Source organism: Palaemon carinicauda, chromosome 30 (assembly GCF_036898095.1).
Source record: "Palaemon carinicauda isolate YSFRI2023 chromosome 30, ASM3689809v2, whole genome shotgun sequence".
In the NCBI taxonomy this organism is placed as follows: Eukaryota; Metazoa; Arthropoda; class Malacostraca; order Decapoda; family Palaemonidae; genus Palaemon; species Palaemon carinicauda.
In genome coordinates, this window is record NC_090754.1 from 17,750,170 (window position 1) to 17,778,006 (window position 27,837).

The following is a 27,837-nucleotide window of genomic DNA, read 5'->3' on the forward strand; positions in this document are numbered from 1 at the left end:
CCTGAGCCTCTTCTTCAATTCCACCCCGAGTCGGAGAACCCTGAGCCTCTTCAATTCCACCCCGAGTCGGAGAACCCTGAGCCTCTTCTTCAATTCCACCCCGAGTCGGAGAACCCTGAGCCTCTTCCTCAATTCCACCCCGAGTCGGAGAACCCTGAGCCTCTTCTTCAATTCCACCCATGCAATGCTGATGAAATGAGAGGAGACATTTTACCGGTAATAATAGTTTACTTTGCATCCCAATGTGTTTCATGTCCATGGTACATTCTATATATTCAATGTAAAGTTGTTATAATTTCAAATTCTATACATTCTTTATGTTGAGAATAATTCTACTTGAATATTTATTACAGTATGCGCCTATAATCCATGTTTTGTTTTTTATGCAGTTAATCTTACTCAATTTTTGTATAGCTATATGCTTTGAAGTTGGTTTTGGGGCTGCAATACAGATCTAGCCTACTAGCCAGGGAAAGTCAGTATGGTGTAAGAAAATGAAGCTAATGGTGAGGGGAAAGGAAGAAAAGATTGGATTGAAAATTAGGGGATGAAATGTGGTAATCTTATGATATCAAGGGAGTTAGTTTGACATATTTTTTTTAAGGGCATGATTTTGTCATTCTTGCCACTTAAGGGCATGATTTTGACATCAAACCACAAATGATTTCTGGGCTCAACATGTGCCGCCCAGTGAAATGCTCCTTAAGCACCATTTCTAAGGTATATAACTGCTATATATTACCAGAGAAAAATTGCATAGGAATGCCAGGTTGAACCCAGCTCGCTCACCTATATAAGGTGTCGGTATATTACTGGGGTGAGATAAATCATAACCAGAGGCCTCGCACCAATTAGATTTCCGCTTCAAAATCCTGAAACATCGAGGTGCCGTTCAACATCTATGCTGCGTAAGCTACTACTACCAACCCAACCCAGGCTAGTGAACTCACTCCTATTATAGCACCCGTACTGGATACGTCTCGCTTTTTTTTGTCTGGTGTTTCTTTGGTGTTTTCTCTGCTTTTCGCTCTGATGTCGGACTCTCAGGTCTCTCCATCAAAGTTAAGTACCAGATCTATGAGTTTTGAGCTTTGGAGGTAGCATTGCCTTTAATTGTTAATTATTCGAGTGTTATTGTCTCGATGTTCCGACCGTCCGAGGTCTTTAGGCGCGCTTCCCTCCCTCGCTCGTTCGTCACGTTTCACACGAGTTTCATTACTGATAGTTATCTGTTTCGAACATTATTTTGGAGTTATTTCACCATTACATCTATTTTTATTGTGAGTCTTTTAGATCCAGTTTAATTTTTAGATCATCTATTCATCATAGCTTGTCCTCGGTTGGCATGCCTGCCTTCGGGCTTAGTCTAGTTGGTTTCGCTCATGCCTTATTTATTGTCAGTTTCAATATTTATTATTGTTTACGCTACGATTACCATCTAGTATCATTACTTAATTCGAGTGGGACTCTCGGGACACGGATATTTTATTACGAGAGGCAGTTATTAGCATCTTACGGTCGACATCTATCCGTAGTAGATTCAGTTGGTACCCCTGATCAGAGCGTCTCACCCGCTCTACCGGCTCTCAGTCATGCCCCCCCACCGCCATCTCCTGCGTCCCTCTTACTGATTTATTTTACGCATGCTTATTCCAGTTCAATGCTTACATTATTTGATATTTAGTTGATCATTATTACTGTTCCGTTATGATCTCTGTTTGTTCCGTATCCGATTACAAACCAGGCTCTTATGTACTTAGTTATATCGGACAGGCTGGTATTCCTGTGTAATATTATCACGTGATCTCCTTGTTCCCCCTCATGGACTTGTTCTCGCTTCCTCACTATCTCACCCCCAACCCAGGGGTCCCTCTCCTACTGTTCATTGTGTGTGTGGTTTAACTCTACGGCCGAGTCTTCTCGTACCTCAGTTCTCCCATCACCTTCCCCTCCCCCTCATCCCTACAGGGATTTATTACGACTCACTAGTGGGTGGCGAGACTTTCCCCCCCTGGTTTTCATCCAGTACACATGTACCTGGTCCTTCCCGTTTTCTTCCCCGCCGCCCTGATTGGCCATCAGCGGCGGGGAGAGAGAACTATGCTCTGCCGGGTTGAAATTTTATTATTTCCGTACTCGACGGAATCCGTATTATTATTTTAAATTACACCCTGGATATGGAGAGTTATTGTGTTTGTTAGGATACAAGTATGTTCCGCAACCTACGGAATTTCCTTTATGATTAATTCTTACCAGTTTTACATTGAGTGCTTTGTGCTACCAGTTTTCCCGTCCGTCCCGTGTGTCACGGAACTGTCCTGTTTTCTCCTGTTACTGGGGAATCTTGCTATGAAGGTTTGAATTTAATGAGTGTGTTTTACGACAGATTGTTAGGCCTCCGGCCCCCCCGCAACTGCTTCCTGGGTATGACGGGACGGATTTTAATATTACGACTCTACTCTTTTACATTATGGACGGGAAACTATATCTTTCGCCATGGACAATTCACTTTGAAATGATCATAATACAATAACTGAAATTTTTTCTCAGGTTTATTTTCTAGGATTACTGTTACATATCCTTATTCTACATTTTAAGTGCATCCTGACTTGAGTTTAATATTCCCCCCCCTCCCCCCCCGGGACCTCTCTTGAGATATCTTAACTATTAAAAATATTCTCTTAGCTTATATTCAAGTGTATCCTGACTTATCTTACCTGGTCCCCCCCGGGTCCCTCTGAGATATCTTAAGCTTACATACCATGATCCTATATGCCGAAGTGCATGCTGATAAAATTTTAATTCCCGGACCCCCCGGGTTCCTTTGTAAGATATCTATTATGGGGTACTCATGGATCATTCCTGTTCTCCAGCAACCCTGTGGCCACGAAGTGTGTAGGTCCCATGCCGACTGTGGTGTCCAGGTGGACGGCATGGTGGTTTGGCACCCGGACAACTTCCTCATATGCTGTGAGTTGATCTCCACCCTCTCCTCGGATTCGGTGAGTATCTCTCGGTTTCGATCCAACCTTATGCATGGTTTAACCTTTATTTCCATGTCTGTTTTCTTACAATTTTGATCGATTCATTCCTTGATATTTACTATATCCTTACTCCTCCAGATTTCTATCCTTAACGAAGTATATTCTTTCAGAGCTCCCAGTCTGCTAAGACTTCAGCCCGGGCAACCCTGAAAGTCTGGGTAGGTGGCTTTGCTCAAAACGTAAAGGCAAAGCAGCCTTATGTACTATCGGAGGAGTATTGCAACCTAGTATACCCGAATGCTAAATCATCGGCAGCAGTTTCCAGGGATTTCGCGGCCCCCATCATCGCCGACATTAACGCAATGATCGGCCTCCCTACGGATTTAGGACCTTCCAAGGACCCTATCACTGACGACGTCGCCGCTATGAACCTCAACGTGGAACCTATGGCTCTTGATGAGTCAGAACCAGGTAGGGAGGTAGGTGAGGCAGGTGGGTCTCGGGTTAAGATTCCTCTCCTTAGCCCGTCTTTCTCTACATCTCTAATATACTTCTTCTTTTCAGGGTTTCCCCGGGGACCACGGGTCTGTTACCAAATCCCGCCCGGTTCCCCTTAAAGTTAAGTCTCAGAAGAGGCCTTTGCTTAAGACTCAGATTTTTTCTAAATCTCCGAAGTCTTCGAAGTCTGTAAAGGCTTCTCGCTCTAGAGTCCCCAAAGACTCCGCTGTCGCCTCCCTCCCTCTCACGACCCGGGAGCGCAGACAGCCTACGCACCTTTTCCGGCGTCCTTCGACCCGGAGGAATTTTCATCTAAACTGCTGACGCAGATTGGTTCGATGATGTCTTCCATCACGGACAGGCTGCAGACCCAAGAGGGCCTCATGAGACGGGTTGCCACAGCAGCAACAATATATCATCCCGGATGGCTCTAACCTCCCACCCTTCGCTAAAAATAATCCTTGGAGAATGGCCTTGCACTCTCCCTACACAGATGGCATTCTCCCTACACAGATGGCATGTTGACCATCGAAGGTTGTGGCACCCTTCCGGTCGACGATTTTGAATTCTTCCCTCCCGGTCTTAAATTCCCTTTCCCCGGCTTCGCCCGGCTGACCCAGGAGGCTCTTGTTAGATTGGACAAGGTCCCAAAAGAGACTGTTATTCATCCCAAGGAGCAAGCCCAATCTACTTGGGTTCGAACCTTGGGCGAATGGGATTGTGTCAACACTCTGCTGACCCCCACAGGAGTTCCTATACCATGTTCCTTGTGGACGAGCAAACCCCTACTCCATGCATTACAAAAATGATGGAGCTCGCTCTTCAGGCCGTCACCGAAGACAAACCATTGCCACAAATACGAGAGACAGACTCAACATCTCTCTTGCTCCCGTCAGGCGAGTGCTGGCACAACATTCAGGCCACTTTTACTTCTGGCAAACTAGCGGCTGACTGTGCTTCGACACAGTTCAGCGAGAAACTCCCAAGGCTCCCGGAATCCTTAATCCGTCTTGAGTTTGAAACCCGGACCAGGTTTAGTAGAACTCTTAATTCCAGGACAATGGCAGAGGTGCTCTCTCACATACGAAGAGGAGTCGGTTTTTAAAGTTCTAACTAAGTCTTTACTTCAATCACTTTTGTCAGATGTCTACGACTTTCTAGTAGCTAGACGCCATTGCCGTAGGCATGTGCTAGCTGAAGCTACCATTCGGCATGAGCCGAATAAACTTATTAAGGCCCCCTTCTGGGGTCCAGACTTTTACCCGGAAGACCTAGTGAATAATGTCCTTGCGGAAGCGGCTAGGGTTAATCAGAGCCTCAAGGTTCGCTGGGGCCTCGTGCCCAAACGAAAGTTTGAACAGTCAAGCGTTCAATCTTGAGGCAGGAAGAGGCTACGCCCATACCACTCTTCCCAATACCGCTAACCTCTTCCAGTACAGCCTATCCCGGTGGCACAGGGAAATCAACCTTCCACTTCCAAAGGCCACCCCCAACAACAATACCTGTTGGTTCCCCAGAGCCAGGTGCCTTCCACTTCCTTTGCCACCTTCCCCGCCTTTAACCCAACTACGAACCCCGGGGTACCTCTCAGGGTTACCAACATGGTAGAGGTTCCGGAACAATGGGATCATTTCACAACAGAGGTGGCGGAAAATCCTTCTACCGTGGCAGAGGATCACGCGGAGGATGTGGAGGCAAATCCACATCAAGCTATTGAAAGCTCTCAGGTAGGGGGAAGGCTTTATGCATTCGGGCACCGTTGAAAGTTCAGAAATTGGGCCTTCAGCATAATTTCCAGAGGACTGGGGTGGAGTTGGATAGAAGGGCCCCCTCCACCGACCAGTTTCCATCAACTTCCAATGGAGGAGCTGACTTTACTTGTTCAAGATCTTCTGCAAAAGAATGCAATCAGAGAAGCAAAACATTTGAAATTTCAAGGTCGCTTGTTCAGCGTGCCAAAGAAAGGCTTAGACAATCGAAGAGTCATTCTAGATCTGTCTCGTATGAACTTGTTCATTCAATGCGACAAGTTCCGCATGCTAACCGTTTCTCAAGTGCGAACCTTACTTCCCCGTGGGGCCGTCACCACCTCCATAGATCTTACAGATGCCTACTATCACGTTCCGATAGCAAAGCACTTCTGTCCATTCCTAGGATTCAAACTAGGCAACCAGGCCTACACGTTCAAAGTAATGCCATTTTGGGCTCAATATTGCTCCCAGAATTTTCACAAAGTTGGCAGAAACAGTAATCCAGGAGTTATGAACCCAAGGAATTCAGGTGGCTGCATACCTAGACGACTGGCTCGTTTGGTCAGACAACGTCGAGGACTGTCTCAAGGCAACGTACAAAGTTAAAAATTTAAGTCCTACAACACTTAGGGTTCCAGATCAACTTCGGGAAGTCTCTGCTGGTCCCAGAGTCCAAATTTCAGTGGCTATGACTACAGTGGGATCAACGCTCCCATACCTTATGTCTCCCCAAAGCAAAGAGAACGGAAATAGCAAAGAGCACGAAACGTTTTCTCAAGGACAAGCTGACGTCCAGAAGGAGCCAGGAGAGGATCATGTGCTCCTTACAGTTCGCCTCAGTGACAGATGTCCTACTGAAGGCCAGACTGAAGGACATAAACAGAGTTTGGCGCTCCAGAGCGAACGAAAGGTATTGGGACAAGAAAGTTCGTCTTCCTCCAGTTCTGAGGAGGAGACTCCAGCCATGGACAAAGGCCAAAAACCTGGCAAAGTCAGGCCCCTTACAATACCCACCTCCAAAACTCGTTATCCACACAGACGCCTCCTTGACTGGCTAGGCAGTATACTCCCAGCACAGGAAGGTTCAAGGACCATGGTCGACGATGCTTCAATAATTTCACATTAATATTTTAGAAGCCATGGCGGTATTACTAGCTCTGAAACGACTACAGTATCCCCAGCCAAGAAACAACACATAAGACTGGTTCTCGACAGCGAAGTCATAGTCCGCTACATAAACAGAGGAGGTTCCAAGTCAGGCAACATCAACCATGTGCTGTTAACGATCTTTTCGTCAGCGCCATTAAATCAGTGGCACTTGTCAGCCGTCCACCTGGCGGGAGTATGAAATGTAGTGGCGGACGCACTCTCGAGGACAACCCCGTTGGAGTCGGAATGGTCTCTAGATCTGAAGTCATTCCGTTAGATCCTGTCCCAGGTCCCAGGTCTCCAAGTAGACCTCTTTGTAACAGAGTCCAATCACAAACTGGCATGTTATATAGCCCCCAACCTGGACCCTCGGCCTTATGCCGTAGACGCAATGTCCCTAGACTGGAACACTTGGGAGAAGATTTATTTGTTCCCACCAGTAAATCTGCTGATGAAGGAGTTGGACAAACTCCGGACTTTCAGGGGACAAGTGGTTCTCGTGGCTCCCAATTGGCCCAAGAGCAATTGGTTTCCTCTGATGCTGGAATTGGGTCTCCATCCCCATCAGATACCCAACCTAATTCTTACGTAAATAGTACAAACTTGTACTGTGTTCGCTTCCTCAAACATTCAGTGCCCTAGCTTTATGGACTTCATGAAATTTGCAGCCCAAGAAGGTGCAGACATCGATCCGCAAAATATTTATTTTTGGAGTCTGACAAAAGGGATTCCACCCTTCGCCAAAACGATTCAGCGGTTAGGAAGCTTGCAAAATTTTTGAAAGACTCAAAGGTCGAATTAATGACTATGAATCTGACTGTAACCTTCTTCAGATCCCTTTTTGAGTCAGGTCTGGCAGCCAACACTATTACCACGCTTAAATCTGCTCTAAAGAAGATTTTCCATATCGGGTTTAACATAGACCTAACAGATCCACTATTCTCATCAATCCCAAAAGCCTGCGCCAGATTGAAACCATCTATTCGCCCTAGCTCGGTTTCCTGGTTTTTGAATGATGTCCTCAAGTTGGCATCCGAGACCCTCAATGACTCGTGTGATTATATACCCTTGCTAAGGAAGACCTTATTCCTTATGAGCCTAGCTTCTGGCGCCAGAATATCAGAACTTGCAGCCTTGACTAGGGACCCGGGCCATATTGAATTTCTCTCGTCAGGGGAAGTTCTCCTCTCTCCTGACAAAGTTTTCTTCCAAAAATGAGAATCCCCAGGATAGGTGGTCCTCCTGGAAGATTGTTCCGCTTCCTCCGGACCCATCACTATGTCCCGTAACCACCCTGAAATCCTACTTAAATAGAACTTCCTATAAGTCCTCAGGGCCCTTATTCATTAGAGAACATGGTGGTACCATTACCCTCAAAGGGATCAGGCAACAAATTTTATATTTCATTAAACAGGCTAATCCTGATTCATTCCCCCATGTCCATGATATACGAGCTGTAGCTACCTCAGTTAACTACTCTCATTACATGAATTTCACTGAACTTACTGAATATACAGGCTGGAAGTCCCCAACAGTATTTAAGCGACACTATTAAAACCTCTGGAAGCCCTTAAATTCGCTACAGTAGCAGCGGGGAATGTGGTTCCACCTGAACATGCCGAGTCTTAACTAACCATGTCTTGCTATCTTCTTCCTCTTACCTGCCTTACTTACAGTTCCTACCTTGGTTTTTGGTTTTATTTTACCTGAGCTATACCAGTACAACATAACATTTTATATGTCAATTGCTCTTATTCCACGAATTGTTTTTGTTGTTTTCACTCATGTTACCTTTTCAATCATGTTGTAATTTAGGTTTTATCCTGTGACTGCTAATACCTAGCTGTCCCTGTCATCCCTCCTTAGGGAGCGTGATTTACGTGTTATCTTTATTACTTTTCAATATTAGAGAGGATATACCTCTATTCCTTATATACGTTTTTGAGTAAACCATTTGATGTTACCATGTCTTTAATTGTTTTCCTCTCAGGTTATTTCCAAGTTTGGGACCATTTCTCTTGTACTATTTCACTGGCGGCACAGGTTGAGCCCAGAAAAGGGATTTTGACGAAGGAAAATCTATTTCTGGGCGAGAGACCTGTGCCGCCCAGTGAACCCACCCTCGAAATCCCTCCCTGCTTGGCCCCAAACTTGGGGTGCTATAGGGAGTGAGTTCACTAGCGTGGGTTGGGTTGGTAGTAGTAGCTTACGCAGCATAGATGTTGAACGGCACCTCGCTGTTCAGGGATTTTGAAGAGGAAATCTCTAATTGGTGCGAGGCCTCTGGTTATGATTTATCTCGCCCCAGTAATATACCGACACCTTATATAGGTGAGCGAGCTGGGTTCAACCTGGTATTCCTATGCAATTTTTCTCTGGATATATATAGCAGTTATATACCTTATAAATGGTGCTTAAGGAGCATTTCACTCGGTGGTACAGGTCTCTCGCCCAGAAATAGATTTTTCCTTCGTCAAAATCCCTTTTTTGTCTGACATAAGTACAATTTATCCGTAAAATAAGGGTATTAGGTGGGCCAGTTCACCAGACACCCATTGGTATACTACTGCCAGAGAGTAATTGGGTCCTTTGACTGGCCTCTCTCTCTCTCTCTCTCTCTCTCTCTCTCTCTCTCTCTCTCTCTCTCTCTCTCTCTCTCTCTCTCTCTCTCTCTCTCTCTCTCTCTCTCTTTCTATAAGTCATTCTCTCTATTTTTGTCTTATTACAGAATTTTTTATAGAAATTTATCCCATTAGTTACTTTATTGGGTTTTACCCATAGAATGATTATCTTAAGTGTTTTCATTAGGAACATATACCCATGCTTTTTATTATGGTCAATTTTTCGATTAGATCTGTAGTATGCGCATGATGAAATTTTAGTCAAATTATTATTTTAGAATTTTTTTATACAGTGAATGGGATATAATTTTTGTAATTTTGTTTTTCCAGAGGATACGGAAGAACTTATATGAAAATACTGCGCTTCATGAAAAGATAGCAGAGAACATCAATAAAGGATTGAAAACCCAGGGAAAGTTCTTGAGTGGTTTGAACTTTATTACCTCAAGTGCAGGGGAATTATCAAATTCTATCTCCCCTTTTGGGCCAGACCGAATCCGCCTGAGCAGCAGTAGTAGAAGTCTTCCAAATGAAGTCAAAGACAAAAAGTTATCTGGAGATGTGGCTCTAATTAAGGAACTTGATCATATGGTCTCGGGCATCATAACAGAAAAAACATCTGACCCAGTTTTTGAAAATCCGATTGAAGAAGTTTTTGGTAGGTAGTATTTCTTACTAAAATTATTCTTAGATATACTATATCAGTTTAATAAATTTTATTTTACTCTAATTTTTGTCCATTATTGAAAGCTAAAATTTAAAGTTTTCTCTATGATTTCAGGGACAAGTTCAAATCCTCCTTTGCCAGTCAAGAAATATGGGTCTTGTCAACCTAGCCAAGATTCTGCTGTAGATTTCACGAGTGTTAATTCCAGGCCTTTGTCCACGCCCATTCCTCCATTACTCCCATCAGACAAAATATCGGCTTCCCTGGGGAAGCAATTTCCGTAACATGCTACACTCACCTGCAAGTTGTTCTTCTTTACCTGGTTTCCCCACTTTGGATAGTCAATCAAGCTCAACTTCTCAGCCTACAACACAGCCTGCTGAAACCAACTCAGGGCAAAGCTCCTCAAGAAAAAGTTTATGGAAAGATTCTTCAGTTGTTTAAGTGCCTGAAAAAATAGATAATGTCAACAGTGCTTTATCTGGAAGAAAAACACCTCAATCCAGGTAAGGTATTTGCTTATTTACTGTCGTGGACAGCATCTTGACCTCCTCCAATGAATTTGTGATGAGTTCATGTTTTTGCCCCATTTGTCTGTTTGTTTAGTAGAGAAACTTTCAGGGATTTGAGCAAAAGATCAACCAAATTAACCCCAACCTTAACCCCCAAGTTTTGCATGTGGTTGTCATACAGACTTCAAGTATGTCTACAGTCCAAATTGAATCTGGGAAAGGCAAGCTGGTTTTGAGAAATAAGCTGAAGTGGACGAGGTCTGCACTCAGAGTACTTTTCTAGTTTGTTGTAGCAATGTGTAAATTAACTTTGAGGACATTTGATTATTGAATGTAGATTCTTAGTAACTAATCTCACTTGACCAGGTGTTGGCAGTTCTATTCTTTTTTTTTTTTTTAAAGTATCCATCAACTTTATTTTCTTTGTTAGTACTTTTCATTTACTTATGTTTCTTATTAATCCTGCATCTTTATCTTGATTTTGCTCATATTTTTTTTTGTCTATATTAAGATCTAACAGATTTATTGACACATTTAAATTTAATATAGTGAAACCTTATATGTGGTAACTACAATGTGAAGGCCTCCCCCACCTTGGTAGTTACAGAATTCTGCTGATCATAGTCAAGATGAGACTAAAAAAAAATTTTATCTCTCTCTCTCTCTCTCTCTCCTCTCCTCTTCTCTCTCTCTCTCTCTCTCTCTTTTTATATGTATGTGTATATATATATAAATATTTTTTTTTAAGCTTGAATAGTTTCCTCAAGATTGTTCAGATTGAGAAAGGAGGCCATTAGAATTTATATGAATTTTCTTATCTGATAAATTTCTTCATTCAAATAGATTTGCCTCTTTTTATGAAAATCTCTTTATAAAGATATAAAAAATATGATATATGTTCAACTCGGGTAATGGATCTAAAGCAAAAGATAACCTCATTTTTAAACCAAAGTTCCCACAACGACTCGAGAACCGACCAGACAAATACTAAGACCTGCACAAAGAACGCTACTGCCGGACTATAAAGTTTAATTCTCTCTCTCTCTCTCTCTCTCTCTCTCTCTCTCTCTCTCTCTCGAATTATCTAAAACTGCCATTTGTATACAAATACTATAATTTCTCTCTCTCTCTCTCTCTCTCTCTCTCTCTCTCTCTCTCTCTATGTACTTCTGGCAGAAATGAAAGGCATTGCAGAGGGCAGGTAAATGAAAACTACCAGCTACGATAACATCAGCAAAGTTTCCAAAGACATCTAGAAATTATAATGTGTGTGTTTTATTTACTTGAAGTTTGTATGTAGATTGTGCTTTCACAACGTCCTCTGGAACTTTATAGCAAGGTCAATGTTACATAAGGTGATAGAAAGAACAAAAAGTAAGTGGAGAACAAGAAAAAAGAACTAGGAAAGAGAGGAAACATGAATAAGAGTACAGAGCTGAAACCTGCTAACTGAAGCACTGGCAACAAGGAGAGATTGCTGGCAACTCTAACATAGGAATACTAAACTGAGGGTTCAATTACCTCGTTTAGGGTGCATTTATGTAAGAATAAACAATAAAAGTCATCATAATAATATAATCTTGATTTCTTTAAGAAAAGAAGGGAAAATGTGTTGCAAATCTTTGGGAGCTCATAACTCAAAAACATACTTATTCACACTTAGGTACATTTTTCTCACTTATTTCTTGTTCGATATCAGAGGGAAAGATATCATTGAAAAGAAGAATAAAAACCCCACAATTCTGTCAGAAAAACTTTTGATTTTCTTTCTATATTTTTTTTCACGATTATTTTGTCTAGACGAAGAAAAAATAAATAAAAATTCATTAAAAAAAATAGAAAAGAAAATAAAAATTCTGTCTGACAGAATTGTTCGGTTGATAGAGTAGTTTTTATGGTATAAGTTTCAATACAATTAGTATTATAGTATTGGGGAAAAATGTACCTAATTTTTTTTAAATAATGATTTTTGCTAATAAATCCAAAAGTTTTGGATGAAATAACCTTAAGTTATTATATGATGAAGGTATCATATAAGTCTAAAACATATATAGAAATGGTGTAATTTGGATCATTAGAAAAAAAATGGCCGATATGGCGAACGGTCCCCTTAAAAAGGTATAGGAGATGTCAGTCTTCCCTTAAAAGACAATACAAGAGCTATTGGAGACATGTATGAAAGTATAATAAAGCCCCTAGGCTAGTAGCCTAGACGCAGTGAGAATCGTTCACCGAAACACTCTCGTATACTGTCTTGGAAGAGGAAAATTTTTATACAATAATATCTTGAATGTATAAAATATTGCCTGAGCTTCAATAAAATTTTATCAGGAAGGTTATATCATGCATGAAATGTGCAGGTGTCGAGGCTAGTAATCCTAGCACTCGTGAGGCTCGATCATAATAGCCAAATCCACGACAACAATGAGATAATATAAAAATCCCTAGCTAAATTGCTAAATAGCTAGTGTTACTAAAGCAAATAATGCCGGGAAAGTCTTTCTGGCTAACTAAATGTACAAGAAATAATGACCGCGTCCATGACGCCATCCGGCTGGCTACAGCTCTTGTTACGTTAATTACGATCTCAATCAAAGAGTAAAACTGGCATGAGCTTACATTTACACAATTCAAGGATATTACTTAACTTTCCAGAAGCAGATGTTGCTGGTGAAGACATCATTGCGACGAAATAACTCCAAATTAGCGAGAGATGAAATGGGATAAACACCGGCCAGCAAAGCTACGAGAGAAAGAATGATTAGGTGGCGGCTTGGCGCACTATTTGCAGTACAGCAGGAGCGTTGCCTTATTAACGGCTCTCCTATAATTCTTGCCACTTTTCCCCTCAAAGCGAAAACGCTATTTGGGGTGTAGATAGCTATGCTGTAGTGGTTTGCGGACTGTGGCCAGAGGTAGCACCCGAACTGCCTATTGTCCGAATGCCGACCACAACCCGACGTTCACTACACAACAAATACTGTATACAACGGTGAAAGTGTGATATCTGGTGTTCCACAGGGTAGTGTTCTTGGCCCATTACTTTTCATACTATATACACATGACATGTGGTTTGGCCTAGAAAACTAGCTTGTTGCATATGCAGATGATGCTACTCTCTTTGCATCAATTCCATCCCCTGAATGTAGATCTAGGGTTGGTGAATCCCTTAATAGAGATTTAGCTAGAATTAGTGCATGGTGCAAATTATGGGGTATGAAGTTGAATCCTAACAAAACTCAAAGTATGATTGTAAGTAGGTCAAGGACGGTGGTTCCTCAACATCCGGATATCAGTATTGATAATGTTTCTTTAAATATGTATGACTTTCAAAATTTTAGGTGTGATTCTCGACTGTAAATTTACTTTTGAGAAACATATAAGGTCTGTGTCTTCTTCAATTTCACAAAAAATAGGCTTATTGAGAAAGTCTTTCAAGATTTTCGGTGATCAATCTATTCTGAAGAAGTGTTTTAATTCTTTCATTCTACCTTGTTTTGAGTATTGTTCTCCTGTCTGGTCTTCAGCTGCTGATTCTCATCTTAATTTGTTGGACAGAAACTTACGGTCTATTAAATTTCTTATTCCTGATCTAGATATTAATCTCTGGCACCGTCGTTCAATTAGTTCATTATGTATGTTGCATAAGATTTTTCACAACTCTGACCATCCTTTACATTCAGATCTCCCTGGACAATTCTATCCTGTTCGTAATACTAGGCAGGCAGTTAATTCTAATAGCCAGGCCTTCTCCATCACGAGGCTCAATACTACTCAGTACTCTAGAAGTTTTATTCCAGCTGTGACCAAGTTGTGGAATGATCTTCCTAATCGGGTGGTTGAATCAGTAGAACTTCAAAAGTTCAAAGTTGGAGCAAATGCTTTTTTGTTGACCAGGCAGACATAGTCTTTTTATAGTTTTATTTATGACATATTTGTTTTTGATGTTGATAGTTTATTATATGACATGTCTGTTTTGACGTTGTTTCTTATTTTAGAATGATTTATTGTTAATTTGTTCTCTTCATTTATTTATTTCCTTATTTCCTTTCCTCACTGAGCTATTTTTCCCTGTTGGAGCCCCTGGGCTTATAGCATCTTGCTTTTCCAACTAGGGTTGTAGCTTGGATAGTAATAATAATAATAATACTCAAAGAAACCTAAGTAACAGGTCAAGAGAACGGAGCTCTGGGCACCACCCCTTGATTTATACTGGCTAAGGGGACCCAGCTAGAATCTTGCTTTTTATCATACCTTTCATTGGGCTAGCTGGCTTATAAATAAAGGTATAAGGACATTAGGTGAAAGTGAATCTTATAATTAATAACGGAACACAGTGTGGGAGGAAAGAATTATGATAAATTACTGTACTTAAGAGATCTTAAAAAACTGTGGCTGGGGAAGGGGGCCACATTGGTGTAGGAACAGGAATGATATGCTGTATTCATAAAACACAAGAAAATAAAATTTATTTGACAAAACTGTCATGTTATGTTAGCATGGACCCATCAATCCAAATAGAAAATTAAAGACAAAATTAGCATTCCTTTATGTCAAACTTCAGCATCCGGGTAATAAGATAAACAAATTAAGCAAACAAGATTTCCATAGGTGGGGCACTCAAGTGTTCCTATACAGTACAAGTAAAAACAGAGGCACTCCTAACCGTGTATCTATTTGGGCAAGTACCAGTATGCCATTTCAATAGTTCCAGTTAACTATTAATGTTTATGACACTTAAACGTTTGACTGTCTCCACAAAAAGACGGTTTTAGGCCCCATTACGTTCACTTGGTTCTGGGGCAAACATTTAAAAACCTGTCCATCACTAAGTTCCAGTATGGAATCACCTTTTGTGATCTGGTGATGTGGAGTAGCAATATCTTGATCCTTAAAATGTTTTTCTAAATTTCTAGATAGGTCACTGTCAGAACACCCTGTCAATACCAAGTTTGAGAAGTGACTCATGTAGCAGGACAGAAATGTTTACATCACCATTTTTTTTATCAAGCTGATTAACCCTATAAACAGACTCGGACATAATACAGCACCCTTACAATCATTTTACTTGTGCCACGTCTCAACTAAACTTCTGGTTGCCTCTCCAAAAACCTTACAGAGTAGGGCGTGCTGCAAAAACAAATGTGGTTAGACAACGGGTAGGACCAAAAAATATTACAATACCCCTTAAAAATATAAATAATGCTTCTATTCATGACTTTGTTATAAAATTAAATGAATTTGTTGCTGGCAAAATATGTTAACCTATTTAAGAAAAATTGAAATCTTTACAGTGAATATATGGAAAATCAGTATAGTACAGTACTGGGGCAGAATATCAGACATTATGACAAAAGGGAATTGATAATGAGAGTTACTTTAAAACATATATAACCCAAGCTTGTTATATGTGGAAATGGTTTGTATTTTTCCCAACTATCATTAATTTTTTTCACAATGCGACGTGTCAAGAATACGTCTTCTGATATTACGTGATATCCCTTTTAGAATTATTAAGGGATATTCGCTCCAGGAGTTAGAATTTTGGATACCCTTGGTAAATTCTTTGGGATATATCACTGTAGTCCAATATTACCTAGGAAGCTACTAACGAAGGAACTTCCATCAGGACGACATGGCCTGAGCCCCAAAAAATTGGGATAATCAACATATACCTAATTTTTTTTAATTTAAACAGGTCATAATGCACCCAAAATAAGAAAAGTTACTGTCCCAGACAATAATCACACTAGAGTCTCTGACTAGGGATTTCTGCGGAGAAGTTTTTGAAATCCTCCATTTTATTTTTTTCCTAAAACTGCCTTGCTAATTTAAGGGTAAGTCTTACCACTTGTAGCGTATTATGACTCGGGAAATACGGTATATTAGTAACTAGTTTTGCCCCTTCATGAAACTTCGACCATATAATGAATTGGAATTGAAACCTTTAGCATGTAAGTTTGAACTGAACATATTTCAAATTATTTGGAATTAGAATATCATTATTGTTATTACTTGCTATGGTAGAACCCTAGTTTTAAAAGCAGGGTGCTATAAGCCCAGACTGTTCAATGGATAATTAATTCAGAATTTTTAATGAATTTATATACATTTGAATTGATGAAAATCAAATCATCCCAATCCTGGTTTCAATAGCTCTTGAACTGTTTTGTCTCCCTTTTACATAATGATTTCATGATGTGCATGTTGAAAAAGTGGCCTAGGAGCTTCCAGGGAGAACAATATTCCTTTTGGTTATTTGTCCTTATAGATTTCCCATTCTACTGTTTTACAATCCTTAGAGACCACACACTGCATTTTCCCAAATATATATATATATATATATATATATATATATATATATATATATATATATATATATATATATATACTTTGTCAAACCCAATTTTAGACATTTTTTGCTTTTCATTTCCAAGGCATTTTTAATGTTTTTAATTTTATAAATGTTTTCCATCCTATTTTTAAGGTATTTTCAATGTTTGTAATTTTAGGAAAATATTTCTTTTATTTTACAGTTGTGAAGACAACATGCAAAGGGAGGGTGAGAGTGCCTTTTGAGTGTCCATGGTTTAATGTCTGCATATTGTAATAAGTCATTTCCATGAATATCTCTCAATAGTAGAAGCTAATAACTGGAAGTGGCAACTTGACAGTCTAAGTAAGTATGAAAACATTCTTAACCCACGCTACTTTAGCCTCTTTTAAAGTTGCTGCCAAAACACTCCATATTTGTTTAGAGGAGAGACACCCAGGACAGTGCTGGATAGACCAGCTTTGGAGAGAAGGGGAGAAATACTTTGATCAGTCTCTGTATTTGTAGAGAAGGATCCAACTCCTATCAGATCACGTGTGGATCAGTGCATGAGGCTGTGGGTCTTGTACCTTTCCCTTGCAGCTCTACTGAACCCACCTATACAAACAATTGCTTACATGAGGCACATGCCTATTCACATGTTCATATGAGGGAGGTATGGGGAGTGCTCTCTTGAATGCTTGGCCAGTGTTCCTCAGACAGTCGTTCCTAAAGGATTCTCGTAGTTTTGTGACTAAACATTATGAATTCAAACTCTTAAGTAATTTTCTAATTCTTTTTATTTCATGTATTTTTCATATTTTTTTTCCCCTCCATTGGATAATGATAGTCTTGCTTAATTTGGGTCTCAGTACCTACCATGATACCTTGAATGAGAATTACAGTGATAGTGATGATAGTTGCTTATATTATTTTTACTATTATCATTATTATTGGCTGCAAGTGAATGTTGATATACTGCCAATCAAAGGGGGTTCTCAAGCCTTATGCTGGTATAGATTGCAGTGCAACAGAGCAATAGTGAAGGAGTTACAGTCCAGTCCCTTAGGGGTACCATCGTTCAGATTTATCTACAAGCATGAAATTTGTCACAGATATACATGGCCGCCACATTATATTTCATTTTGCCATAACTTTATAACCCATACAAAGTAAATGCGCACTGTGTGGGTTTTTTACCTCAAGGAATCTAAATTTGAGCTCAAATTTCACAAATCACATGCACTTTTGCCAATCTAAAGTTTGAAAATGAAATTTCTTTTGACTAAAATATTTAATACGGACATTTATTGTACATACATTTAGTGGTTCAGTTTGATTGTTAATATGTTCACTACGGAAGAAATTTTATGAGTGTTCTTAGTGGACTGTCATTGTAGAAGATATTTGTCTAAGTATCATCATTATTAATTCACCCGGCTTTGCATTTGCACAGCTCGGTGCATCGGACTCCAGCTCTACTACATTTACAGTTTCCTGTACAAGCCTGTTCGTGGCCACAATGAAGCAGGATGGAACATGCTTTACTGGCATCTTCAAGTGTTGTCCAGTGTGGTAACCAAATACCAGTGTTTTCTTTTTGCCAACCCCATGTGGTTAAGCTGGGAATAGTCTGTTGAACTGCGGTTGCCTGTTTTCAGAAGAAGCTTGCTTGAAGCAGAGCCCGCTTGAGATGTTCAAACAAAGCTGTTTGTGTGGGTGAAATGTTCTCCAGGTTTTTTCTATCACTTGTGAATAGACAATGTCTATCTTCGTTGACCCTGGTCAGTCCACATCCTTTGCTGTACATGATGACCACAAATCGTTCCAGATTCTGCATATGTAGAGAAACTATGCTGAGGAGGTTGGGGTTATTGGTCAATGCCATCAGTGTTTCTGCGAGTCCTGGAGTGTTTTGGTAAGGTGTCCAAGCAGTTTTTTGCCACATCCAAGGAACTCTGATGTCGTGTCACACCCTGTTATTGCATGGAAAAGGGGCAATGCAATAGATCTGGAAGGGCCAAGGTAAACACAGATGTTATGGATGGGGATGTCACAGACTTTTTAACACTCCCAAAACACACACCAGAGCTCCAAGAAACCAAGGATTGAGAAGAAGTGTATGGCAAATACCACCACATCACTATCAACAGTACGAACAATAACTATCTTGTTGGTCTGGAGTGCTGAATGTGCCAGATGAAGAAATATCCTCGTATCGGCCTTGGCATGATTACAGGGATGGAGTGCTGAGATGTCTGCTTACACTGAGCTCGAGTTTCCCGCCCCAGTCATTTTTTTTACTATCCTCACTAAGATAAATGAACAACTCCTCCTTGTCATTGTTCTTGAGGAATCCATTGTTCCAATCATGTTTTGGGATTCGTGTGCTGCCACCTCCAACCCTAGTTTGTTGACCTGTACCACAACGTTGATGTATGAGAGACTTCAAACTCTCTTCTGAATAGGTGTCCCATTTGGCATCAATGTGGGAAAATACTGGATTTATCCGTGATTTCATGAACGGGGTCTTATGTTTAGCATACTCGACAAAGGTTTTTGCTGATGTAGGTTGCACCATGTAATAACTGCTGCTATGTCCAGCACAACAATCGTTGCCCGCGTAGCTTGAAATGATCGACCAGTTGGAGCTTTGATACATTCCAGGATATCAGACTTGCTTCCGGATCTAAGTGAGCCATGGTCAGCCAAACTTGATGGGTCTTTTTGATTTTCAAAGCGAAAAAACTTCCATATCAGCATCTGGTCATGATTAAAGCAACAGGAAGAGTTGTGTGATAAGAATCATGGTTTTTTTGGTGTACCACTGGCTTTGTTGCCTTTCTTGGATAAGTCAGGTCGATTGGCAAAGGTCAGTATGTTGTTACATCAGATAATGTTGGACACTGGCACAGTTGCCTTGTCGAGTGTTTGTGCAACATATTGTTCATGAGGATCTTTGCCAATTTCATGGACTTGGCAGAGAGATGTGACAACTTCTTGGGTGTCAAGCGCAACAAATTCCGAACCAGCAACAAAAGGATTTACTAGTTCTTCGATACTTTCAACAAATGACCGAACATCTTTCCTGTACTTTGCTTGCAAGCTCTGCGCTTCTTCATGCTTGCAAGCTCTGCGCTTCTTCATGCTTGCAAGCTCTGCGCTTCTTCATGTTGTGTAGTGCTTGAGATCGGGTTGTCCAAAACCATCTCAAACTCTTCAACATACCTGGAACGCTTTGAACTTATCAACATGTAAAGTTTGAGCGCTTCAGGATTTTCGTACTGCCCAGCAGCCCCACTATGAGCTTGAAGGCTCTTGTTCAACTATTCATGAGACTGATCCTTCCCAATAAGGCTGACCTTAAACGTTGAAATTTGAACGGCAAAGTTCCCTTTCAGAAATTCTGCGTGCACATCTGGGTGACTCTGCTAGCTGCACCATATCCCGGACATGTACCGGCAGTCATGTCGCATACTTTCCTGCTTTTGACACAGTCTCTTCACACGAGAACTACTGCAGTAGCTTCTGCAAGTCTTGTGATATTTGTAATTATTCGATCGAAACGTGTTTGCTATTCCCGAACCTTCGTTGAGTTGTTCCAACGACACTGCAATACCAGAAGGAACAGCATTGATTTCTTTGAAGCCATTTAGGTCTCTGTTGAGACTTGAAATACGTAACTCCTTTATTGATATTAGATTTTCATCTTTGTCAGATTGACAGAGACAACAAAGCTGCCAGTTAGTACTAGACATTTTCATAAATCACACATCGATGTCTCTTTCATCACCAACAACACGTCACACGTACCTGAGGAGAAAAATAGGAAAATTATTTAGGGGTTAAACGAGATGTCTTGAATCGACTTTTAATGACAAAGGTGTAAGATTCTGTTCGGTAGTTATGAGAACAAAAGAAAAATAAATATATTGGAAGGTAAATGTAATTGAACAGCAAAGTCTGAAATATCACCCTTCACATCTGTCTTATGAAGAAAATTTGCAAATATACTCAGTATTTGGGATGTGTTATGCAAAATTTGAGCTCAGATTCAGATTCTTTGAAGTCATAAACATTTGTGTGCTATTACACGATGATGTATGACCTTTAGTTTTGAAGTTATCGTAAAACTAAAAACCAAGTGGCGGCCATATTGGATTTTGCCAATATGGCGGCCCAAGTGATCATCGGCTTTGGCGCCTTCAACAAATGAATTAAGTATGGCCTAACCTACATCTGTGCCAAATTTCATGCTTGTAGATAAAATTGCACAATATCGCCCTTATATTTCCCTATGCCCTGACTATTAAGAAGTCAGTCACCGAAGCCGAACTTGAATTGGTTTCCAATCAGGTCAGTGACTTTTTAGAGAATTTAGTGACCAAAGCTGACATTGAATTGGATGCCACTCGAGTGGAAGTTATGAATATATTTGTTGTTGATATTAGGAGATGGCTACTTGTAATTTACATTATGGTCTCTCTCTGGAAAGGGTTTTGGCAGTTGTCCAATGTTTTACCAGATTTATTTTTGCCAAGCACTATTTAATTCCTGACGGTAGAAGGGTTTTGTCACCTAATTTCATTGGACAGAAACAAAAACCATAACTGTTTTGTATGTTGTACCTTAAATGTGTAAGTTAGTGTTTAAATTCCTTATCTGTGGATTCGGTAACATTTCACTTATGCCCTATAATAAAATGGTCATAAAAGTAACAAAGGTAAAGAAATACTGTAATAAAACTATATTTCATGCAATAACCTGATATCCATTTCTTATGAAATCATACTATTTTTTGACCTTTTTAGCTGGAAATCAGGCATGGAGTTCAGGTTACGCCTCCCCTAGGCCAAAATTGGACTTGAAAACAGCTTCTTGGAACCTATTAAGTTTGTAAGTTGAGGATCTTCTGTGTGTAAAGATCTTTCTTCTAGGAAAAAATACACAATTTTATCTGTGCAAATAAGAAAGTTATTAGATGAATTGTTTTATATAAATCAACATCTTTTAATCTAGAACAACACTATTTTGATAATAGAAACCAATCGTTTATGATAAAATGGTGATTACATTTTAGATAGACATTCTTCTTTTGTTTTAGTGAGGGAGATCTTAAGCTTTACTTTTGCATGTGTTTGTGTCTGTCTAGTCAGTGGTTGTTCTTCCATGTGGGAACTTTGGTTCTAAAGACTTTTTCTGTATTTTGTTTTGCATTAGGACAAATATGATAAAGAGGTTGATTAAGAGTTCAACTTATGTTATTATATTTTGATATTTTTAAAGAGCTTTTTTATTTTTAAATGCATTTTATAAAAGTTGAAACATCTTAAGATTTTAGGTAGAAACAATCTTCATTATTTTTCAATCTGAAATAAGTTTATTTAAAAGTTAGTTACTGTACCGTATGTGATGAAAGCCTTTTCCAGTAATTTTAATAAGTATGGGTTTTCTCTAACTTGCAAATAGTTTTTATGTGTTAGTAATAGTTAAGTTGCATTTCTTTGATTTTTCATTACTTTATTATTGTCATCATCATATTTGTAAATGTGTTTTTACTAAAGGCATATACAGTCAGCATTTTAGTGTAGTACAGCATATTGAAAATCATCATGAGAGTGTGTGTGAGTTTTTTTTTTTCTAATGCACTAAGGTTATGAGATGCAAGAGAAAGGAAGGTGGTGGTAGATTGAATGTAGTGTTGAGTGGGGAGTTACTTTAGGCTGTAGCTTGTTTAAAGTACTAGGGGTTTTGTTGTTGGTGCAATTGGTAAAGTGGAAGCAGATGTACGTCACGAGTGAATGAAAGAAGTAAAGTGTTGAGGGTAGTGAAGGGAGTGTTGAAGAAGAATAGTTAGTGATGACTGACTGCAAAGATAATTCTGTATGAGAAAGTGATTTTTTCAACTGTGATGAATGAATGAGTTATGGGGAACGAGTTAGATACAAAAATTGAATGTTGGAGAAATATTGTTTGAGGAGTATGTCTGGGGGTATCCCGATCAGATAGGGTTAGGAATGAGGCTGTGAGGGTGATAACTGGTATGAGAAATTAATTAGCAGGTAGTGTAGATCTGAATTTGTTGACGTGGCTTGGCCATGTAGAAAGAAGAGAAAATGGCTGGCTGTCTGCTGAAGTTAAGGCAAGAGTTGATGTGAGAAGTACAAGAGGAAGGCCAAGGTTTCAGTGGATGGATGGAGTTAAGTAAGCCGTAAGTGACAGGAGAAGAGATGTGAGAGGTAGAAGTGCTAGAAATAGGAATGCATGACAAGGATAGGCCCTGCTGCTACCTCATGTCACAGCATGAGGTATGGGAGTTAGATATATGAAGCTTCATTTGTGGTGGAAAATGGTTGAGGGTAGTTTCTCTCACCCTAACAGTACAAATCAAACTCAGTTGAGTGCAATGGTAGGTAGATAATGCACTATAGTATTACAGTACAGTAAAGTCATTGCCATTTTGTATTTTACATTTACTATATAATTATAGGTCTTAACCCTTTTAGGAGGCAGGAGAGTAGTCCATGTGAGATAATGAATGTTATCTGTGTGATATATGCACCATACCATATGTTTGCAGCCAATAGAAACATTTGTGTATTCCAATGAGCAATTTAGTGTTTGCACATTTATAGAAATCTGTCGAAGTACAGAGAGTCTGCTCAGCCCTTTGAGAGGCGGCACCTGCTATGAATTGCTCCTTCTCTCTTCACCACCACACCACCACTAATTATGGCAAGTCTCAGAAAACTTTTCATGGAGTGAAGGATTGAGTTTTTTTGTGGTATATGTGTTTAATTAGTGTTGATAGAAAAAATTGGTGAACTTAGTTTGACCACGTGATCAATATCTTGAACAGGAATTGTGCCCAGCTTAGGGAAACCATGCTAAGTGTGGCATCACATTTGCACTACTGAATCAATCTAGAGCATACAGGTAAGTGTTACTTTTTGTTTACGTTGAGCAACGTGGTTTCATCTAAGAAAGTCTTACTGACAAAAATTTTAATGTAAATATAATACTGTAAATAGGTGTTTCTTGGAAGGTTGAAACATCGATCCATTTTATTATTATTAGAGATAATGTAGGTAGTAATTGGGATGTAATTTATTTATTTGGTGTTTTTCTCATTGTAGTATTTTCAGGTTTGAATATGAGCTCAGCCAGCAAAGAAATCTACCTGCTGTGTGATTGGGATTTGTATCCTGAGGAAACTGTTTGTTGAGAAAAATGATTTGAAGGTTTCATCTGTGTAAGCATTGAAAGATGTCAGTCAAGAGTTGAAGCTGGAACTAGTGTACACAAAACATCTTGCAGTAGCCGAATAGATAAAGAACCTTGCTGTTGCCTCCAACAAGGAAGATTTCACTCGGCCTGGAAAAGAAGAGCATGTGTTTCCCAGGATCCATATGACAGTAAAACTCATGGCTTTTTCTGTGGTACTGATGCTAGAAAAGTAGACCCTAAATGTAAAAGTGAGGAATGAGTTTCCTCATGAATGTTAAAAGATACATTTGTTTAAACCATATTGGTTCATTGCAAATCAAGAAGTGATGAGTGGGCAATCACTGTTCAAACCCAAAATTAATTTTTTGGTAGTGATTGTTGTGCACCAGACTTGGGTTACCCCAATCATGTAACATTACTTAATGTGCAATGTGGAGTATCCCAAGAAATTCATATCAGTTGAATCTGCCAAACGGTAAAAAAGTGAAACTAAGGACAGTTGCCAGGATAAGGCATTCTAAAAGGTTTAGTTTATACCAAGAGAGGCACATTGAATTTCAGTCTCTCCCATACATATCTGATGTCTGTGATTCCCCTGTTGGCAAGGCATAATGCATATACTGCCTAAGGATTGTAAACATCCAGGAAAATCAGTATTGCAGTTTCTTCCAATAATTGATATGAATCCAAGACAGTACCATGTTTTGTCCTCCCTAAAATATTTATGCAGTCTTTCATCAAAACACCAACTATTATTGCCTTTGACCAAACCTAATTTGGAAGGCATCTGAAATTGTCAACACTTCCACATGATATTCCAATCAAGAATGTGACAAATTTGCTAGGCAGCTTTCATGCCTTCATTGTTGAGTGCTATTGGGACTCGGATGTATGGCAGTGCACTCAAGATCATGGATACAGTGTATAGTGAAAATGTTTTTATACATATGATGAGTGGAAAAGCAGTGCAACAATTGTTTTTGTCCACTTTCATTTCACAATGGTGCCAAAATCATGGAGGATGACCCTAGTTTTCATGACCAAGTGGAGGGGGTTGAGAGACTGCATGTTCCTGAAGTAGTGAATGTGACTTGATCATTGTTGGAATCAGATTGTTAGTAGAATTCGCAACACTAACAGAAAAAGGATTGACTGGCAAGGACTTCATTAACCTGCAAACTGTGGGTAAGTTATCAGCACATACTGGGTATTGCAAAGGCATTTGTTGCAGTGGTCCTTGGGAGATTTGTCTAGAGTCCCTCTTTGGCTTGCTTGCCAATATTTACTGCTGCTGGCCATCTAAATTATCTAAAGTCAGCTCCTGTATATATCCAATGTATACATTAAATGATGATAACCTTGAAGTACATCAAAAGTTCCTGTTTGGATTACACACAATCCAGCAAAGCAACCAGTACTGGGCTTGCCTTGGCTCTGATCTCATGATCTAGCAAACTGTAATGCACTCGCTTAGAATCCAAGGTGGCTGACGCACGTAGGTGAGATGTTCGAGCACCAGAGAACTGTTTCGGCTGTGTCGTCCACTGTGTCATCTGTTTACAACCTTGCCATGCATGAACTTGCCTCAAATATCGCAACAGGTGAACAACATAAGTTGTCAGCTTTTCTGGTTAGCAGATGTTGGTAGTCCCTGAAAAACTTGATGGATATACATCTGCTGATGAATCATTACACAAAGTAGTTACAAAAATTGATGCTAAAGAGGATGTCTTATGTTCAGGACCTTTTTGAAATTGGTAAGGATATTGTACAGAAGATGGATGAAATATCTTATTTTTTCTTACTCCTACAGAGGAGTTTTGAAGGTGAAGACTAGCATCCAACAAAAATGTTAGTTTCCTAGGATTGAAGTATAGACCGGATTGAAGTATAGACCCAGCGTTCTTATTCCAGAAGTTTCTAGTAATCTCACAGACAGGTGATCTTTGCTGGATTATGTCATGTCATGAACTCTCTATCCCATGTCTATTCAAACGAGAGGTCATCTTGCATCACCAAGACAAACTGCAGTTAGCAAAAGTTCTCATAAAGTTTATAAAAACAAAATCAGATAATGCTGTGACAAACGGTTGCAGTCACAGAACGCTATGTATTTGATGGATAATCTCTTCCTCCTATTTTGAAATGGATAGGGGAGCACCTACAGCTTGATTCCAGATAATTACACCTCATTTACTGCCAAACACTGCCAGAGCAAATGTAGTGTTTGATGGTTATGATATTGGACAAGTGTAAAAGATTGTACTCCTCACAGCAAAGTCTAAAGCTTATTGTGAACAAGGTTAACATTACCGAGGTGACAAAATTTGTTTGTAAAAAAAAAAGTGGATATCTTGTCGTATGAGCCAAACAAGCAGACACTGATCCAGCTCATCATGGAATGATGGCAATAGAAAGGCTGTGATGTTACTCAATTAGGAGATGCTGGTGTTGTGATCACAGAGGCAGCTGTTTCAAACAGACCACCCTTATTCCAGAGGACACAGATCTTCTTGTTCTCTTGCTCTATCATGCAGAAGTTTCCAAATGTACTGGACTCTATTTTGCTCACACAATGCAAAATCATAAATCTATACTATGAATGTTCTCAAGCAGGTACTGTACTTACTTGAAGAAGTTAGAAGTGATGTATTACTTGTGCATGCCTTTACTGGATGTGACTTGATTTTCAGAAAATTTGGAATTGGAAAGAAGTTTGTTTCAACAAATCAACAAGAAAGAGAAGGCATTAAAAGACAAATCTAAAGCATTCTCTCTACCAAAGCAAAGTCAGGATGTTTTGTAAACCAATAGTTTGAAGTCAATGGTAGCATTGTCCAGTGCAGATCAGGTCTATCACATCTGTCAAATACAATAGGATCCGCAAGATCTAAAATAATCTTCACACCTGAGAGACTTCTACCAACTGCACTTTTGTGTAAATTGTATTCACTGCAGACTTGCTACCAGGTTATAGAGTAGAAGGAATGTAGTGATGAATTGGAGCCATCTTAGTGGGAATAGAATGTAGGAGTCAACAAGCTGGTTCCAGTGATGGCAGACAAAGCCCTGCTCCAATTGCACTTATTCAGTTATTCACTGCAACTGTTTAGTAGGATGCAATACTCAAAGGTGTACCTGTTGAAAGCATAGACCAGTGTCTGCAGGATTTGCCATGATGGTAACGGGAAATACTATGTGACAAGTAATCCAGCTATAAAAGATGATATAAGATTTTTTGTTTTTGTTTTTATGAATCATTGTGAAGTACATCCAATTTGTGAATTGAGGTGGGTGAAACAAAGCTCAGTGGTGCAGTATAAGGGATGTTTAAATGTCAATGTTAACCCATTCTTATGATAGATAAACCTTAGAAATTTGGGTAATGAAAACTGACAGTTAGGGATCCACATGTAAAAGGAAAATAAATTGGAAATCAAGACGACAACATGGAATATTACTATCCCCCACTGGTTTTTTTTTTCCAGATTTTTGTATATTGTAAACTAGACATGTCTATCATAAAGGCATTGAAAACCAAAATTCTGCATTTTTTTTATATATCCTTATATTGACTAACCTTTTGAATATTGATCAAGAGGAGCTTGTATCTCAAACTGCATCTGCTGAGTTAAAAGTCGTATTTTTGTTTTTTTACGGAAAGGAGCTTCTATCTCAAACTGCATCTGGTGAGTTAAAAGTCCGATTGTTGTTTTATTCATTACATTTTCATATATTACCTTTCATAAATTATATTTGAATTTAATGGTCTATCAGGTAATTTTTTTTTACTTTATAAATATTTTTTAGTGATAGCTAAGCTACCATACTTTTATCTAGGTATGATTTATTTTCTTTTAACAGGTTTTGGGGACACTTGAGTCGGTAGCTACTTCCAGAGCTTAAGATCGTAACGGAGAAGGAAGATGACGATCCATCACATAACAGGAAGGTGATCAAGTGCGCTGGTGGCAAACTCTGGGTACAATCAAGAAATAAGAAAGACATCAGTAACCCTTGACCTGCACGATTGTTCGCTCATCTCCAGTATCCCTCTGTTCCCCATCCTAGAATTTTCAGACTGCTTATTCTGTCTTTTGTTGAACATGAAGTTT

The 27,837-nt window shown here is 39.5% G+C and overlaps 1 protein-coding gene across 3 annotated transcripts; it reads left to right on the forward strand.

Annotated features, from left to right (window-relative positions):
• LOC137622909 (uncharacterized) lies at window positions 1-27,837 on the forward strand. Of its 3 annotated transcripts, XM_068353459.1 has the most exons (6): window positions 1-216; window positions 9,334-9,661; window positions 9,785-10,176; window positions 16,719-16,861; window positions 21,307-21,391; window positions 23,641-27,837. In XM_068353459.1, the coding sequence occupies exons 1-3, from the start codon at window positions 196-198 to the stop codon at window positions 9,952-9,954; spliced, it is 519 nt and encodes a 172-aa protein (XP_068209560.1). In that variant the 5' UTR covers window positions 1-195; the 3' UTR covers window positions 9,955-10,176; window positions 16,719-16,861; window positions 21,307-21,391; window positions 23,641-27,837. The 3 variants fall into 3 exon arrangements, with proteins under 3 accessions (XP_068209560.1, XP_068209562.1, XP_068209561.1); XM_068353461.1 differs by lacking the exon at window positions 21,307-21,391; XM_068353460.1 differs by lacking the exons at window positions 21,307-21,391; window positions 23,641-27,837 and having other exon boundaries at window positions 16,719-17,638.

Bases quoted from the DNA above. Each gene is read 5' to 3' on its own strand.
- LOC137622909 (XM_068353459.1), top strand. From the start codon at position 196: ATGAGAGGAGACATTTTACCG. The intron at 217-9,333 runs GTAATAATAGTT...TTGTTTTTCCAG, and splicing joins TGAGAGGAGACATTTTACCG to AGGATACGGAAGAACTTATA. The intron at 9,662-9,784 runs GTAGGTAGTATT...CTATGATTTCAG, and splicing joins TCCGATTGAAGAAGTTTTTG to GGACAAGTTCAAATCCTCCT.